Raw genomic sequence first — 16,819 nt, 5'->3', positions numbered from 1 at the left:
GTTGCTTTTTTTTTTTTCGCCCCTTATACACAAGGATTCTGTTATTATTATTTTTATTAGAGTGTCTGAAGCAAATATAGCTATATATGTTAAAAAAAAAGAGACGAAGAGGAAGGAAAGAGGTGAAATGGTGATACAAAATGACAGAAACTAACGTAAAGAATGGGGGATGGAAAAGCATAGCATAAAAGAATAAAATGAGCAATTTTAGAGGAATAAGTTAACTGGGATATGGGCTACCATGCAGATGGGACAAGCCGAGAGGATCAATAGAGGGATTAGAGATGCGTCGTTCTACTTGCAAACCCCCGCTCCAATGCAGCATTATGTGTAGTATGGTAAGGGAAAATTAGAATAGGAAGATTGAAAAAAGATCCAAGGGCGATGTCGGTTTATTTTTTGTTTTCGGGGTCAAACACCACATTGCACGTGAGGATGTCGTGCCCATACGCTTCGCAAATGTCGCAATACAGCTCGGCCTCCGCGCTCTCCCCAGGCTTCCCATTGACCTCCGAGGGCTTCTCCGCTTTTCGGTTCGAAACAGAGTGACGCCTCGCCGCCGGCTCATCGTCCAATTTTTCTGCATTGGCCATGCTGGTCGTATCTGTAAAAGAGGCGCTCGATCGCGCACTCGATTTCACACTCGCACTCTCGCGTTTAAGCTTCTCCAGCTCCCCGGCCAGACGGCGAGACTCCTTCTTCTCCCGCTCCAGCCGCGCCTCCATATCCGTCTCTCGCATCACATTACTTTCAACCATGGCTTCCAGCTCGGCAACCTCGAGCTGGAGGGCCTTCACCTCTCTCTCCTTCTTTCGCTCCAGCTCTGCAAGTGAGTCTCTCAGCTCGCGGGTGTCCTTCCCATAGTTTCTGCGCTGTTGATCAAGGGCCCGCTGCTTCTCTCGCACAAGCGCCTTTAGCTTTTCCACCTCGTCCATGGGGCCACTCTCAGAACCGCTTGGGTTGTCGTCACCCAGTAACTCGAATACGGCCGTGGACTCCGCAGTGTGGAGGCGCTCCACCTCATCCATCAACTGCAGAAGCTCTCCCTCCATACGTTTTTGGTTGGCGAGCAAGTCATCTCTCTCCTCCGTGAGCAGTGCGTTACGCCGCTCAAGCTCCTGCACTGCACGCTTCAGTTTATTTATTTCGCCCTCGTATTCTACATCTTTGTCCACCATGGCGTCGTGGGGAGGAGTGGTGATGGGTTCAGTGGAGACAAGCGAGCCCGCCTCCACTCTTGCCGCAAGCTCGTCACGCTCCCTCTCAACCTCCCGCAACTGCTTCTTCAGATCTAGCATCTCCTTCTCCAGCCGACCCCGCGCAGCCTCTCCCTCCTTGTGCTTCTCGTCCCTCGCATTCTGCTGTCTCACGACTTGGTCCAGCTCAACCCGAAGCGCACTCAGTCCCTCCTGCTCTTTCGCTAGCACAGCCTCTGCTGCCTCCTTCTCATGCTTCATTGTGGCGACGGCTTCGAGAGCATCCTCACCAACACGGCGCAGATCCTCTATCTCGGTTTCGAGTGCAGCGATTCTCTCATTTCGCTCCTCCAAAAGACTCTGCAAATCCTCCAGCTCCTCGGCTCTGGGCGCAATACCCTCTGCCCCCCCGGCATCCAAGCTTCTCAGTATGTCGTCGCGTTCCCGAAGTTCCTCCTCCAGCGCTTCAACACGCCTCTCGTAGTCCATGATCGCCTCGCGGCCCAATCTCTCCAACTCTTTGATCTGCGATTTCAACTCCTCAACCTCGTGGGTATGGTATTCGTTGATAGCATTATGCTCATCGGCCATCTGGACCTGTTTCTCCTCCACCTGCAGCTTCATCTGTGCAAGCTCTGCTTCAAGACCTCGGATACGTTCCTCTCGACTCTGCACCACTTCCATCAGCCTCAGGATGTGCTCGCTGTTTTCCTCTTCCGATACCAGGCTTGCTCTCGCCCCGTTCAGTGTTTTTCCGGTAATCGGGATATCTTTTTCGTCTGCTGCCACCCGCCGTGTAATGGTATTTGCTCTGTGCCGTGGAGACACAGGGGTGGGGGTCGTGGAGGCAGATCTTCGGCTTGCCTGGCTAGCGCTTCTACCGGAAGGGGTCACAGCTCCTCGACGATAAGCCCCAACTCCTAGGGTGGAGGAGGTCGATGAGCTATTCGACACGCTTCGCTCGCGGGTGGTGCTAGTCCCGGCTCTGCCACCCATGGTGGCAGCAGTGGGGGCGGCGGAAGGGTTGGCTGGGTAGCCTTTAGTCCCACGCGACACATTTGCACCTCCAGTACGCGGGGTTGTCTTCGGCTGAGCGGGAGGTTTCATTGCCACCTTTGAAACAGGAGTGGCAGGCACAGGGGATTTATCAGGCACTGCAGGTCGAGCCACTCTTCTATTAGTGGTGGGGGTTTTCCGAGTCGAAGGAGCAGCGGAGTTGGATAACTGTGTAGAGGGGGCCGTGGTGGGAACAGAGGGAGGAGTTGGAGTCTTCGTTTGCGCGACGCGTGGCTCCTCAATTTTGGTGAGCTTGTTGGCAAGAACGAAGATGCCAGAATTGGGGGCGCAATCGAAATACTTGACTCTATTAACCGTGTTTGCGATTATGTCGAGCGCATTTTGAATTTTATCGGAATCTATGCGAACTTACCCATTAACAGAGCCGCTGTTCTTCCCCCCGCCGCCCTCCAGCTCAAGCCCTGCCCAGACTCCAGGCTTAATCTCTATTTCGCCTATGAATCTCAAGATTCCCACCAGACCCATGCTTGGCACGGCTACCCTATCGCCAACTCTCGGCTCGGCTGATGGCGCCAGCATATTATCTTTGACAACAGGTGTGGCGGGCGGAGTGTCGAGGCGGTGGCGAGTGGAGGCAGCCTGACGACCTTCGAAGGGGGAAACATAGTTGGCGGCAGGGGAACGGTGGAGCCGAGATGAAGTGGGAGTAACTGATTTGATGGTGCGGGAATGCATGTTTGATGATATATATACGTATGGAATGAGTATATTTATGCCAATTTTCAGTGGGTGTAAGAGAGCGAGGGTCTATAAGCGCAAGGCCAAGAGAAAGAAAAAGACGAGATTGAGTATTAGCGATGAACGCTCATCTCCTCATCACGGGTTATCCAGCAAAGGTTCTTCCTTACATCATAGAACTATCATGCAACATCTCTGCCCGCTTTGTTGTTTGCCGTTTTTATTTTTACGTCTCCTTTCACCTCAGGAGTAGAAGATGGAAAATGAATAAAATCTCAAACGGTTTGATGGCGCAGCCACCTATTTCCATTCCACTCAGTTGACTAGCGATAGAAATTACAATGAAGATATGTACAGGAAATATTCTTGGGGAAAGACTCTATGACAAAAATTAAATGGGAGCGGATGCTGTATGCGTCGCACCCTAGTTCAGTTCAAGCTCCCTGCAGCGGAATAAAGCTTCGGTCCTTCGCTTCCTCGCTCTGCCTCTTGGCCGATTTTGAATACACCCAGGCAAGAATAAATATCACCACCACCAAGCCGGCCCACCCACCCAACAGCCCAAAGAGCCAGCCAGGTACCCCTCCGAACTCCACCAAGCCCAGGGCAATGAGTGCAACTGCAAATAAACTTATCGCAATTCCGAACCAGCGGTGAATATGATCACGGGGTGGAACCTATATACGCAGATGGGGGTGAGGTTCTTGTTTGCATTTCCGTCTCGCGACGTTCGGCACAGTCTTCGTTCAAGCAGATTCCCCTCACCTTGGTTCTATATGGATCATACATGCGATCGATCATGACCCCGGATATACCTTGGAGGAGGCATAGGCACAAAAAAAGTATGCCGGAGAACTTGTGTGGAGTGTTGAAGTGACCCCCATGATTCCCGATATAGGCCAGAGCGAACCCGACGAAGGATAAAAAAATACCTGCGCCGGCCGCCACTCCCCAATGTACGGGAAACCACCACGGCCCCAGATAGTTCCTGAGATACCTCGCGGTGAAAACCGACAGGGGCATAAAGACTAGCCAGATGAGTGACATGAGGATGCCGTGAGCAAACACGATCCCCCCTAATTGGAAGAGCTCCCTGGACTTGACGGGCGTGCCCCGTTCCGATGCGCCCTCGATTCCACGATCCGAGGTAATCGTCATCCTAAATCTTCCCTTTGCAGTGTGCTTATAAGCACGAGAGGCCGGATCGTTGCGGCGTGGTTTCAGATCGCTCACTGCCCACAGCCATTCGGCCTCGATACCAGGCCGTATCTCGCGATATTCTCTGCTGGTCGAGCGGGGTAGGAGAGGGCGGCGAAGAGTGATGTAGAGCTTCTGTTCACGTATCCCGCTCATTTCTGGAACAAGACGAAGAGTCTGGTTTTCGCTGAGTTTAGGCTCGACATATTCGACTGCATAGCGATCGGAGAGCGTAATATTACCATAGTTATGATGTGCCCAGGCAATCTAGAGAGAAGAGATCATAAGGAATCCAAGGTTACCAAAGTACACGCGATATCAATTACCATAAGATCAGCCTGCGTCATCCAGGGCCCAATTCCCAGGCCCATCCACCTATATCACAATATTCTATCATTATTCCATTATAGAAGGCTGGAATGATGGTTGTAATTAATACCCAATGTCTTGACTTCCAATCATGGTTATCTCGACCTCTTGTAACTTTGCATCAATGGTGGCAGCGATGCACATGAGATTATTTTCAAAGCATAATGTGCCAGTAGTAGGAGATCTCTCCGGATTTCCCAGTAATGGTTCTAAATCATTCAAGAACGGCCATGAGGATTCAGAGCACCAAGTGTGATTTTGTCTTCTTGCCGGTACATAGAATAGACATTACCTGCGTTGGCCAAGATACACCATGCAAGGATGAAAGAGAGCAAAAGGGTTAATCTTACAGGCATGGCTACAACGCGGTGTGATCTATCCAAGCGAAAGCTAGGAACGTAGGAGAACACATGCACACTGAGACCTTCAAGTGCAAAGGGCAAAGAGAGACTTGAGGGTAGTAATTAACTGAGATTGAAATAGACTCGATCAATCGGTTCATCAGACTAATTTCGCATCCGTCCTCTTTCTCTAATAGTTAACTCTCACTCTATGCACCCTCTCTCCCACCATCCCGAGATGCTTGGCCCTGGCCTCCTCCCATCTTTTGCCCTTGCATGGACTCCAATGGATAGAGTCTACCATCAGTCACGACACTTCGTCGCGGAACCGCTCGAAGCAAGTTTTGATCGAAGATAAGCGACCCTCGTTATCTAATAAAGCCGGTCCAAGCTCTATCTAGCCACTCGTTGGAAGGAGCGGCTTTGTTTATCCCCCTGGCCATTTAGATAACTACTTAGCGCAGAGGGATCCACGACATGAGCGAACCTTATATTTTGGCAGCTGCGCGTATGATCAGCGATAGACGCAATAGCATACTTGTTGGAAGAGGTGGGCCATGTTCCATCTGTGCCCGAGGGACTCGTTTGGAAACCCCCCCCAAAAAATGCCTTACGATATTTGGAAAGTTTTGCCTGTCGAATGGGAGATCCTGTCGTGGCTTGCTCGCCATTCTTCAGAGAACCTTTTAGAGTTTCGCAGTTGCCTCCTTCTGAAGGCTTTCCTTTCGCATTTGGTGATACATTTGGTCCTTTTTCATCCTTTACTCCAGAGAGTGGCATATTTTTCTCTTGTGCTTTTCATACGTTAGTCTCCTCCGCGCTTCGCCCTTCCCCACTGTGCTAGACACCTATGGCATTATCTAATGTCTTCCGCTTCATTAAAGCGGAAAGAGAAATCGAGCATTTTGTCCTTCATCTCGTCGGTGGATTGGATGAAAATCTTGTGTTCGGCCCCGAGTCTCTCATACAAGGTCGGCGACTGATTTGTTTTCTTTTTGTTTTATTCTCCTCAGACGATTCCAATATCGGCCTCGCTTAACTGTGTGTTTTCTCTCTAGGCTACGTTCGTTTGTCACTCAATGAACCCCTCTCCGCGCGCCTCATCAAGGTCGAGTTTCAGGCTCACGCCAACAAGGCCACCCTGTTTAGCCCTGAGACGGTGGTGTGGAGCGCGCCGGCATCTACAGGGCAGCAGCAACTGCCGGCCGGTCTACACCAGTGGTTTTTCGATATTAAGCTCCCTGCCGTTAATTACCCCCCCTCATTAAACGATGACCATGTCTCCAGTGGATTGTCGATTAAATATTCGCTACGAGCCGTGTTGGTGACGCCGGAAGGCGCCGTGCGACATACTCCCATTAAGACGGTGAGGTATTTGCCTCTGGTTGAAAAGGCAAAAGCAGCCGCAAAGGAGGAAACAAAATCGCTCCAGTTGGATGCAGGCGGCCAAGGCCATGGCCTGGAGGCAACGGCGACCATTGAAGATGGGTCCATCATGCCAGGTAAGCGTGTAATTGCGAATCATCAACGACTCGCGCATCCCTTCTAACCTCCCACGATATTCCGACACGTCCTATAGGTGATGTCGTGGCCATTTTCTTAAAAGTTACCAACAATACGGATAGCCGCATCACCCAGGCTCAGGCGACCCTGATCGAGCATAGCGTCATTACCGGAGGCCCCCTCGCTCGCTCCATGACCATGGGACAGCTTGAATCCAATGAGATGAAGGAGTCGCATCGATCCAAGCATCACACCGAGACCATGGCGGTGTCCATCGGGCGACATGAGACGCGCGAGCTGCGAATCCAATTTGAAATGCCAGTGAACGTGTTCCTCCCATCCATCACGACGCCTCTCCCCGAGGGAAAAGTCCTGAAAATCTCCCACGACCTGATGCTCACGCTTCCCCTCAGCAGGCCCAATCTGCTCCGCAAATCCGCGACCCTCCATTTTTGTATTCCCGTGCGGGTCTCCACGAGCCATGCTTCGCCCTCGGCAACGCCGATCTACGATCCAGAGGCGGGCCCTTGGCCCCAGTTCGTGAACGTCGGGCAGTCGCAGCAAGACGCGGGCAAAGCCGGCGGCGGCGTCGGTGGTATCGATGCGTCACCGCTAGGCGTGGGACCGATGGCGCATGATTCGCCGGCGAGTCAAATCAGTTCGGTGTACGGGGAGAATGGCATCGAGGACTCGGATGTGCCCGAACAGCCATTGGAGCATTCAGTGGTCCAGATATCGTGAAAAAAAAAAAACTTCCAACTAATGCTGACTTCATTCTTTCTTTGCACTTTTTTTTTTTGTCTAAGCTCCCCTAATCATTTCCTTATACTTGTCTAATGTCATAACAAAATAAACGCAATTTAATGTTACTATAAAAAAAGGCTTTGATCTACATCATGGCTGTCTGTCAATGATGTTCCATCCAATAGTGTTGGGCTGAGAAAGATAAGAAAATACCAAAAACAAAAGTATTAACCTACGAAAGTTATAAAAAAAAAAAATACTAAGCCGTCAAGATAACAAACTATTGGAATATACAGCAGTATCAACAGGATCAAGAAAACAAAAGGTCAGCCCTCCACCTCCAATCCCCTTCCACTCGACATCATCTACGCTCTTTGCTATACTTGTTGAATCTCCAATCCCGGTCCCGGTCTCGACGATAGGAGGCCTGGCGAAATCCCGTCGGAGGCTGGTGCTGGCCCGACCTGGCTTCGTCGCTCGGAGCGTCTCCGCTCCGCCTTCGCCCATGCCCGCCTTCGTTCCATCGTCCGCTATCGTCGGGAGCACCCTCTTCCCGCGACTGGTTTTTGGTCCACTCCAGAAACCTTCCAAGCATATTGGTAAGCGCCCTCGCCTCTCCGCTTCCTTCCCTAAGAGGATCCTCACTCAGCGAGCCTCCTACACTGTTTCGATTCCGGGGGGCACCAGGGTAGAAATGGTTATTATGGCCGCCGTGGCTGCTGCTAGAGTAGCGCCAGGTGTCTCGATTCGGATAGCGGAAGTCATCACCGACGCTATTGGAGTGCATCCGAGCGTTGTCGGAGTAGGGGTGGAATGGGGTACGAGGAGAGCGTCGGGGGTACGAAAAGGGGTGAGGATAGGGGTGGCGATGACGATGGGCATCCTCCTCGTGTTTTTCGCCATGATGGCTCCTGGCAGCTGAGTTGCGGCCGTGATGATAGTCAGGATAGTGTGGCCGGGCCTCACTACGCCGATGGAAAGAGTATCGCTGGCCGAAGTTATAGCGATGTCTCTTCTGGTGGCGCGACTCCTCCTGCAGGGGCGATTGGTCTCGTTCTATTGATCCCGATTTATTTCTGCTATCCTTCGGGTGACGCTCAGGCTGAGGTGCATCACTGGACCGCCTACGACTTTGTTCTCCCCATCCCAAATCCTTCTTCTCCTCGGTTTTGAGCGAATCCTCACGAGTTCTTTCCCTTTCTTCTTGAGCCTCTCGCTTTCTCTTTAGCGGTGACCCGGACTCATTTCGGTCCCCTTCCACGCCCGTCTCCTCCTTATTCTCCAGCTTTGCCATTGTCCTGGAACCATCGGGAGGAGGCGGAGCAGGTTGACCGTCGCTACTGTGTCTGCTCCGACTCCTCTCGAGTGACTCTGAATGAGGACGAGATGGCCAAGCATATTCGCTCTTCTTGCTGCCATGATCTTGGTCGGAACTTGGGTCTTCCTTTTCCCGTTGCAGGTATTTTTTCCTATAGCTAGAAGAATATAGAACACTCTCGCAGTGACCTCTTCCTTCTCTTTTCCGAGGGGAGCTCGATTTTGAAGTAGACTGTGAAGCTCGAGAGGGCGGCTTAGCGGACGAGGACCCATCTCCTCTCTTTGCCGGGCTGAAGCCACTGCGATCATCGCTATGTCTCCTTGCCTGCGACGAAGATGCTTCTTCATCAAACCTACCCTCCTTCTCTACACCCTCGCATTTTGAGTCTTTCCCTATAGCCATATTATCTGTGGATTCGTGGATCTCCAAATCTTCTGCTTCTTCTTTGGAAGCAGCTTCCAATGGGGCTCCAGCCCTGCTGCTAGGCACTTCGTGCCCGCCCTGAACGGATTCTTCCTCGTAGTCAGTTCGATCGAACAGGATTTCATCCTTCAAGTTTTCTATCGTCCCAGGGGAGGGCTGGGAAGCCCCCGATTGGGCGGGGGCCACTGAATCATCAGTGCCTTCACCGATGGAGTATTCTGAAGTGATAGAGACGACATCCGAATCAGCAAAGGCAAAGAAGAAATTTGGATCGCTTGACAGGGGGAGGAGACTGTTGAAAAATCGTTGTAGGGTTTCCTTTACATCCTATATGAGGAGAGAAGGGGCGATAGGTCATTGATCACTTGTGCAACTCAAGGGTGGTGCATATTCAAGCCGTTTTCCCGGTCCTCTTGCGCTCCCATTTTATGAAGGAAATAGTCACCTCTGTATTCAATAAACCTCCAACCATTCTGGCCTTCGGGTCAAGTTCACTGAGATAATTAAAATCGTGGAGCGCTTTGTCCAGTAGCTCGATGCCATGCAAGAGGTTTCTGGGGAAATGAGAGTGGAGCTCGTATTAGCAATATTTAGTCTGAACAAGGTGTGATGCGAAAAGCCATTTACAAAATTCCGCGCATTTCCAAGGCACTGGTATAATTGGGTCTAGTCTCTAGCAACTGGTCGAGCATCAGCAGGGCTTCCTCGGGCCTCTCGCGCAACATATCCGTGACCCTATCCAAGCTATGGGTGTAAGAAGTGCTGTGAGCACACATCCAAGCGTACGCATAAGAAGGTAAATGTACCTCATATCCGCGCCTTGCTCCGCATGGTTTATTTGGTTCACGACCTTCTCCATAGCTCTGGAATGGTGTTTGCTGGAGATGCTAGAAATGGGGGAGGGGAAACAAGGGCAAAGCAATATTATTTAGCAAATCCGATATATATATAAGGAAAATGCTGCAAGGTGACACACCGTGTATTGCTTCGTAGGTTGGAACCATCAGCACTCGCCATCTCCTCCAGCCCCGCGCTAAGCATCTGGAGGGTTGGAATCTCTTGCGCATCTTTACAGAAATCAAACAAACATGATGAGCAAAGTTAATCATTGGGCATCTCCTTCACAACAATTTCGATCTCCTTTCATCATCTATCGCATATGCCAGGGAGAGGGAGTGTGCTCACCTTTTGAAGCCGCGGGGCGTTTGCGCCCATCATCTCCAGCGATCCGCGATGGAGCTCTTGATTGGGCGGATGTTGGCATTGTGGAGGGATCAGGGGATGGGGAGGCGGAAGGTTGGGACTCGCTCGGGGGATTGTGAGCGGAAGATGCAGTGGGTCGCGATGGGGGAGGCATCAGAGCGCAAGATCAGGGGATCGAGTAGGGGCCGAGCAGCCGTGGAGATCCGCGGATGTGGAGTATCGAAGAGAACAGCGCTCGAGAAACCGGCGCTTATATATCCGCCCTGAACAAAAACAAGGTTGGCCCTTGTCCTCCGCGTCGGAGTTGCAAAAGCGAGCAGGAGCGCTCTGCCCATGTTCCGGTTCACCCTGATTGCAAACAAATGTCGCGCAGATCATGAGGCTGGTCTCGCAAACTCAAAGCCTCCATCCGACGAACCTTAACCCGCAGCTGGCCGCGCAAGCCCCGGCCTGCGCTGGCTCCTCTGGAGCCGGCTTCCTCTGCGCGCCGCTGGTGCCGGGAGCCGCTGCAGCCCGGTTTCCTGCGCAGGCTCCTGGTGGCTTGAGAACAAGCCGTGCGGCCGGAGTGGCCACCTCCCGGTCAAACCAAAACCAGCTCGCGACTCGTGCAACTTTGCCGCGGTGATTGGGTGCCGCTGCAGACACCTTATTTCTGCCCGGTTTAGGTTGCCTCTCTTACGTTAACCGAGCGGCCCAGAAAATAAAGCGGCCATGGAGCCAACCTCGTCGCAGTTCGCGGCCTTCTCGCTCAATTGCTGGTGAGCCCCGATGCTTGCTGTGCTGCCCATTCGCCCGGCTAACACCGCTTTGCTTCCGCAGGGGCCTGAAGTACGTGTCCAAGCAGCGCAAGCAGCGCATCGCGGCCATTGCCGACTACCTTGCCGCCAGCGAATACGACGTTGTCGGCCTGCAGGAGGTGTGGGTGCAAGAGGACTACCAGCTCATCCGCCACGTAACCGCGCAGCGGTTTCCCTTTGCAAAGTACTTCTACAGGTGGGCCCTCATCAAGGAAGGGAGGCTTGGGCTTCCCAAGGCTAACTGGCTCGGCTTGCAATTTTTTTAGTGGGATTCTTGGAAGTGGGCTGGTGGTGCTGTCGCGGCATAGGATCATAAGCTCCTCTTTCCATAGGTACTCTCTCAACGGCAAGTTTTTGAATGTCTTGCATGGCGACTATTTTTCGGGGAAATGCGTGGGAAGCGTTTGCATTCAGCATCCCGCATGCGGCATAATCGAGGTGTTCAACACTCACGTAAGATCCATCTGCATGTCCATGGCTATTTCCTTTCACCCATGCTAACCAATCCATCCCTCCAGCTTCACGCGAATTATATTAAATGCGAGACGATATATGGCGCTCATCGCGCAGCGCAGGCATGGGAGCTTGCCACTTTGATTCGTCGCTCCAAAGGCTCGCACGTCTTTCTCCTCGGCGACCTCAACAGCACGCCTGACTCTCTCGAGTACCAAATCCTCACCCAGCACGCCGGACTTACTGACGCATGGGCCACAGCCCACCCATCCCCAGGCCGTCTGGAAACTATCGCGCCGGCCGAAGCCATCGAGCATCTAGGAGTGACGTGCGACTCCCCACTGAATGCATTCACGTCTACAAGTTGCAAAGACGACGTAGGCAAGCGTATAGACTACATCATGTGCAAAGGCATGGGGGAGGGCATAAGGTGCCAAAGCGCAGAGGTGTTGCTGGTCAGCCCAACCGAAGCAGGGCTACAAATGTCGGATCACTTTGGAGTCGCTGCTCGAGTGCTTCTGCCCCCGCTTGCCAAAAACAATTCAACCTTCGAGCTGGATCCGCGTAATACCGGCCTCTCACAGGAGACTCTGCGCAACCTTCGGATCCTCTTGGGTTCTCGCCGTTCGCTTGCCGAAGAAAACTATCGCTTTTCCTCTCGCTTCACCCTCTTCTGGGCTCTGCTGGACTTGCTGCTGCTGCTGTGCATCATCCTCACCCACCAGCTGGCCGCACAAACTCCGGCTTCGCTGGCCGTGATCATCTTGGCCTCCCTTTTCTTGGTGCTTGCGACGGCTGCGACCATAGTGAATGTGTTTGGATGGCTTGGCGAATTGAACGAGGAGCGGAGTGCGCTGCGAGAGATCGAGGAGGAGATATGCTTCGTGGAAGAATGGGTGAAGAGACGGGACGAGTAAACGCCCGGCGAGAGAAAAAGTCATGGCGCTAAAGTGGGACTTGAAGAAGAGCATATAGGTTGACTAGTTCGTCGCCGGGATGGGAATTTGATGAAAGAATTCGTTTCTCATTAGCAATCATAACAGACACTTCGTGTCAAAGGATCGTGGTGGAAATCGAAAATAAAACTATAGTTTGCAAACCGGTATTGGCTCAAAGAAAATTAGACTGACAGCCCATCTAAAGTTTGGATGGAGACAAGCTGTTCCACTGCTTACAAAAAGGTTGTTTAAACTGATTTTGTAGAGAGTTTCGCTAACAAGGGCGGAATCAACCTTGTTGTTGTTGGGGGGAGGGGGGGGAGGGGGGGGAGGAGGACGTCATCGAAAATTTTTGAAGTGGAGGGCCATGCCCATACCCTTCATTAAAATTATGAGGAAAGGGAGGCGCTCCTATAGGCAATAAAAAAAATAAAATGGAGTATTTATTCTATATTAGAAAATAGGAAATAGGAGGGAAATTCTAGGGTCGGCGCAGTGAGCCTCTAACGTTTAGAACTTGAATACTTGATCGGTCAGCTTGGAGACCGCCCTCGGTTTCTCATATCCAATATCGGTCAATAGCTTTGACATGGCCGACACCATGGGAGGAGGTCCGCACACCAAGATCTTAATGTCCTCGGCGGGTGCAGGGCAGCGCTCTCTAATCATTTCCTCACTGATAAAGCCCACTCCGCCCGTCCAGCCCTCCGGGGGCTCGTTTAGCGTGTAATACACCCGGAACTGGTCATGCTTGCTTGCTAGCTCGTCCAGCTCGGCTCTAAGCAGTATGTCGGCCTCGGTCACGTTCGCAAAAATAAGCGACACCTGGGTTGTATCGGCGGGGTTCTTGAGGATCGCGTGAATAATCTGTAGCATTGGCGTAATGCCCGTTCCACCCGCAAGCATGCCCAGGGAGCGGCACATATTAGGGGTGTAAATGAAGGCGCCCTTGGGGCCACGCACGTTGATGGTGTCGCCGAGCTTGAGCTTCCCAATGAGCTTTGAAATATTGCCTGTCGGGTATGACTGTCACAACCAGAGGTTAGACACTCGAAACTGTGATCCATGTAGGAGCCGCTATTACCTTGACCAAAAGGTCGAAATACCCCGGGTTATCGTCAGAGCTCGTGGGGGTATAGCTGCGTATCACTTGTTTTCCATCTATTTCTGCCATCACAGAAATATGTTGCCCTATCGGCAACCCTAAAATATCATCTGGATGTTCAAATCCGAAGCGATACCTAGAGGAATGGGTGGCCAAAAAAAAAATGAATGTACTCGTCTGGCCACGGAATAAGCTTCATTCTTACACTGCGGTATTATGGCTAATTGGGATCTTTTCTATTAGCGGGAACTTTTGAAACTCGTTAGGATTGAGCACAGCTCCTGAGGCACGATAACGGTATATCAGCGAGAAAGTCTTTAACTAATGGACACATGGCTTCTTACTCTTTCCTCCTCTCTTCGTTTTCTTTCCCCTGCGCGAATTAATCCATAGAGACACCGTGCCGATCACCGCCACGGCGGCGAAAATGGGATAGATATACGAGTTTTTCGAGAAATGAGAAATGGCCATGTCAAAAGAGATGGCTAGTATAATATATCAATTTACCGATAAAGGAGAGGGTAAGATCTCGAGCACATGTGAAATGAAATAGAAACCTAATTTAAACCTTTCTGTGGCTTGTGGGTATGTAAACTTGTATGAAATAGCGTTGCTCTTGTTGTGGACAATACACGAGCCGACCAACGATGCCGGGAGAACTGATGGATCTCGACGCAGATTGCGTCTATATGATCGTAAGTGTTTTAATCAATATCATATTTGAAAAACATCTGGCCTATTCTCGATTCGCCTAATCCCATTCTTTTCCAACATTAGTCGGAGCAAGATATTCCTTACGAGGAAGAAATACTGCGTAATCCCTATGTCCTGAGAACATGGATGCGTTACATCGAATACAAGGCCGATGCTCCCCAGAAAAATCAGATCTTCGTTTATGAACGCGCATTACGCGAGCTGCCCGGCTCGTACAAGTTATGGAAACGGTACTTGGATCTACGGAGAGCGCATGTGAAGAGCCTTAATCCAGCAAGCCATGAGGTGGAATATCGACGAGTGAACAACTGCTTCGAACGAGCATTAGTACTACTACATAAGGTAGGTTTCAGGTCTATAACCCCCGAAGGATAGGCATCCACTGACCATGATTTTAAATCAGATGCCAAGGATCTGGCTCGACTATTGCTCATTCCTAATGACCCAGTGTTGTGTCACAAGAACGCGACGAACCTTTGACCGTGCATTGCGGGCCCTACCTATCACACAGCACCCGCGGATCTGGGATGTTTACCTCCAATTCGCCAATAAAATCGGGGGTGAGACCGCCATCCGCATCTATCGCCGCTACCTTAAGCTGGAGCCCAACCATGTGGAGGACTATATCGAGCTTTTGATCTCATTGAAGCGCTATGATGAGGCTGCTTCGAGATTGGCTCAAGTAGTAAGCGATGAGCGGTTCAAGTCGAGAAAAGGGAAGAGCCACTATCAGCTCTGGATGGAGCTCTGCGACCTTGCTTGTAAACACCCTAAAGAGATTAAAAATCTGAACGTAGAGCCAATTATTCGGAGCGGAATTAAACGCTTCACAGACCAGGTCGGGAAGCTATGGAACTCCCTGGCCCGGTATTGGATTTTAATGGGATACTTTGAAAAGGTACGCACACACACATAATAATATATTGAATATTCACATGCTGACGGCTCGCTGCATCTATTTAGGCCCGAGATACATTTGAAGAGGCTATTGCCAGCGTCATGACCGTGCGCGATTTCACACAAGTATTCGATGCGTACGCCGAGTTCGAAGAATCCGTCATTACTACCAAAATGGAGCTGGCAGCCGAGCGTGCTGAGCCGGATCCAGAAGAGGATCTCGACCTCGACCTACGCCTCGCTCGCTTCGAACAACTTATGGAAAGACGACCTTTCCTTGTAAATGATGTCCTACTACGGCAGAATCCGAACAATGTCCACGAATGGATGAAACGGGTGGCTCTGTGCGGCGACGATCTCGCCAGAGTGGTGGAGACATACACGCAAGCTATTGATACGATCAAACCCCGAGATGCAGTGGGAAAACTCCCGGAGCTCTGGACAAGTTTCGCCAAACTCTACGAGGAAGATGGCGATCTTGATGCGGCCCGCACCATCTTCGAGAAGGCGGTGAAGTCCGATTACAAGCAGGTGAACGATTTGGCAGAGATGTGGTGCCAATACGCGGAGATGGAGCTTCGGCACGACGAATACGACCGTGCGTTGGAGGTGCTTGGCCGTGCGACAGCACCGCCCAGCGGAACCAGATATAACAAGGTGGATTTCCACGACGAGAGCATCTCCGTGCAACAGCGCGTGCACAAGTCGCTCAAGCTGTGGTCCTTCTACGTCGACCTCGAGGAGTCGATCGGCACGGTCGAGTCGGCCAAGGCTGTGTATGACCGCATCCTCGAGCTGCGCATTGCCACCCCTCAGATTATCGTCAACTATGCGACCTTCCTCGAGGAACACAAGTACTTCGAGGAGAGCTTCAAGGTGTACGAGCGGGGAGTCGAGGCCTTTGGATACCCGATTGCATTCGAACTGTGGAACATTTACCTCAGCAAGTTCATCAAGAGGTACGGCGGCACCAAGCTGGAGCGAACCCGCGATCTGTTCGAGCAGGCGCTGGAGAAATGCCCGCCCAAGTACGCTAAGCCCCTCTATCTCATGTATGGCAAGCTGGAGGAGGAGCACGGCTTGGCGCGTCACGCAATGCGCATCTATGACCGCGCAACGTCCGCCGTCAGCGATGAAGATCGCTTCGAGATGTTCATCTTCTACATCGCCAAGGTCTCCGAGTTCTTCGGCGTGACCGCCACGCGGGAGATTTACGAGCGCGCGATCGAGGCGCTGCCCGACAAAGACGCCCGCGAGATATGCCTCCGGTACGCCCAAATGGAGAGGAAGCTCGGGGAAATCGATCGGGCGAGAGCCATCTACGGCTACGCGAGCCAGTTCTGTGATCCAAGGGTAAGTTTTCCGGCGTTGTGTCGGTGTAGATGTTTTCACCCACTCACCCCCCCTTTATCTTTTGCTTTACTCAAAGACGGTCCCGAGTTTCTGGCAGACGTGGCACGAGTTCGAGGTTAAGCACGGCAATGAGGACACGTTCAAGGAGATGCTGCGGATCAAGCGTAGTGTCCAGGCACAATACAACACCGAGGTCAACTTCATATCGGCTCAGATGCTCGCGGGGCGACAGCAGCAGAAACAGCAGCAGGAAAATGCGAACCAGGACGGAGAGATGGTTATTGAGGATGCATAGTCTTTTCTTTATTTTTTTCATTGTCAATCCAATCCCCAAACAATTGTTTCTTTTCCCGACGATAGGTCCACCCTTCCCCCCCCCCCCCCTCGTTTTCCTAGTATTGCTATTTTACTACTGTGTTTATTAAGCGTAATGGATACAAATATATATATATTAAGGGTCCATGGACGGCAACTGCGCTTTGCCATGGGTGACCAAAACCTCGGAACAGGAGA

The 16,819-nt window shown here is 51.6% G+C and overlaps 8 protein-coding genes across 8 annotated transcripts; 4 read left to right on the top strand and 4 right to left on the bottom strand.

Annotated features, from left to right (window-relative positions):
- Positions 1 to 392: 392 nt before the first annotated feature.
- On the bottom strand, positions 393 to 2,948 carry VTP21DRAFT_1404 (uncharacterized protein; the record flags this gene model as incomplete). The annotated part of the gene is made up of 2 exons (XM_069391488.1): positions 393 to 2,559; positions 2,626 to 2,948. 2 exons carry the CDS (start codon positions 2,946 to 2,948, stop codon positions 393 to 395), a joined length of 2,490 nt encoding a protein of 829 aa, XP_069251525.1.
- A 437-nt stretch (positions 2,949 to 3,385) lies between these two features.
- On the bottom strand, positions 3,386 to 5,638 carry VTP21DRAFT_1403 (uncharacterized protein; the record flags this gene model as incomplete). The annotated part of the gene is made up of 6 exons (XM_069391487.1): positions 3,386 to 3,628; positions 3,717 to 4,415; positions 4,475 to 4,523; positions 4,588 to 4,726; positions 4,810 to 4,892; positions 5,397 to 5,638. The coding sequence occupies 6 exons, from the start codon at positions 5,636 to 5,638 to the stop codon at positions 3,386 to 3,388; spliced, it is 1,455 nt and encodes a 484-aa protein (XP_069251524.1).
- Positions 5,639 to 5,708: 70 nt separating this feature from the next.
- On the top strand, positions 5,709 to 7,102 carry VTP21DRAFT_1402 (uncharacterized protein; the record flags this gene model as incomplete). The annotated part of the gene is made up of 3 exons (XM_069391486.1): positions 5,709 to 5,829; positions 5,917 to 6,360; positions 6,438 to 7,102. The coding sequence occupies 3 exons, from the start codon at positions 5,709 to 5,711 to the stop codon at positions 7,100 to 7,102; spliced, it is 1,230 nt and encodes a 409-aa protein (XP_069251523.1).
- Positions 7,103 to 7,466: 364 nt separating this feature from the next.
- Positions 7,467 to 10,203, bottom strand: VTP21DRAFT_1401 (uncharacterized protein; the record flags this gene model as incomplete). The annotated part of the gene is made up of 6 exons (XM_069391485.1): positions 7,467 to 9,173; positions 9,292 to 9,400; positions 9,474 to 9,590; positions 9,653 to 9,733; positions 9,823 to 9,913; positions 10,032 to 10,203. 6 exons carry the CDS (start codon positions 10,201 to 10,203, stop codon positions 7,467 to 7,469), a joined length of 2,277 nt encoding a protein of 758 aa, XP_069251522.1.
- Positions 10,204 to 10,258: 55 nt separating this feature from the next.
- On the top strand, positions 10,259 to 10,674 carry VTP21DRAFT_1400 (uncharacterized protein; the record flags this gene model as incomplete). The annotated part of the gene is made up of 2 exons (XM_069391484.1): positions 10,259 to 10,327; positions 10,423 to 10,674. The coding sequence occupies 2 exons, from the start codon at positions 10,259 to 10,261 to the stop codon at positions 10,672 to 10,674; spliced, it is 321 nt and encodes a 106-aa protein (XP_069251521.1).
- Positions 10,675 to 10,760: 86 nt separating this feature from the next.
- VTP21DRAFT_1399 (uncharacterized protein) lies at positions 10,761 to 12,216 on the top strand (the record flags this gene model as incomplete). The annotated part of the gene is made up of 4 exons (XM_069391481.1): positions 10,761 to 10,807; positions 10,869 to 11,042; positions 11,113 to 11,299; positions 11,365 to 12,216. 4 exons carry the CDS (start codon positions 10,761 to 10,763, stop codon positions 12,214 to 12,216), a joined length of 1,260 nt encoding a protein of 419 aa, XP_069251520.1.
- Positions 12,217 to 12,747: 531 nt separating this feature from the next.
- On the bottom strand, positions 12,748 to 13,813 carry VTP21DRAFT_1398 (uncharacterized protein; the record flags this gene model as incomplete). Its single annotated transcript, XM_069391480.1, has 4 exons — positions 12,748 to 13,263; positions 13,322 to 13,478; positions 13,548 to 13,623; positions 13,687 to 13,813. The coding sequence occupies 4 exons, from the start codon at positions 13,811 to 13,813 to the stop codon at positions 12,748 to 12,750; spliced, it is 876 nt and encodes a 291-aa protein (XP_069251519.1).
- Positions 13,814 to 13,989: 176 nt separating this feature from the next.
- On the top strand, positions 13,990 to 16,601 carry VTP21DRAFT_1397 (uncharacterized protein; the record flags this gene model as incomplete). Its single annotated transcript, XM_069391479.1, has 5 exons — positions 13,990 to 14,037; positions 14,120 to 14,398; positions 14,460 to 14,954; positions 15,020 to 16,306; positions 16,383 to 16,601. 5 exons carry the CDS (start codon positions 13,990 to 13,992, stop codon positions 16,599 to 16,601), a joined length of 2,328 nt encoding a protein of 775 aa, XP_069251518.1.
- Positions 16,602 to 16,819: the final 218 nt, after the last annotated feature.

Source organism: Calcarisporiella thermophila (genome assembly GCF_041956535.1).
Source record: "Calcarisporiella thermophila strain CBS 279.70 unplaced genomic scaffold VTP21scaffold_11, whole genome shotgun sequence".
In the NCBI taxonomy this organism is placed as follows: domain Eukaryota; kingdom Fungi; phylum Calcarisporiellomycota; class Calcarisporiellomycetes; order Calcarisporiellales; family Calcarisporiellaceae; genus Calcarisporiella; species Calcarisporiella thermophila.
The sequence above is the reverse complement of the archived record's forward strand: the minus strand, read 5'-3'. Positions and strand labels throughout refer to the sequence as shown.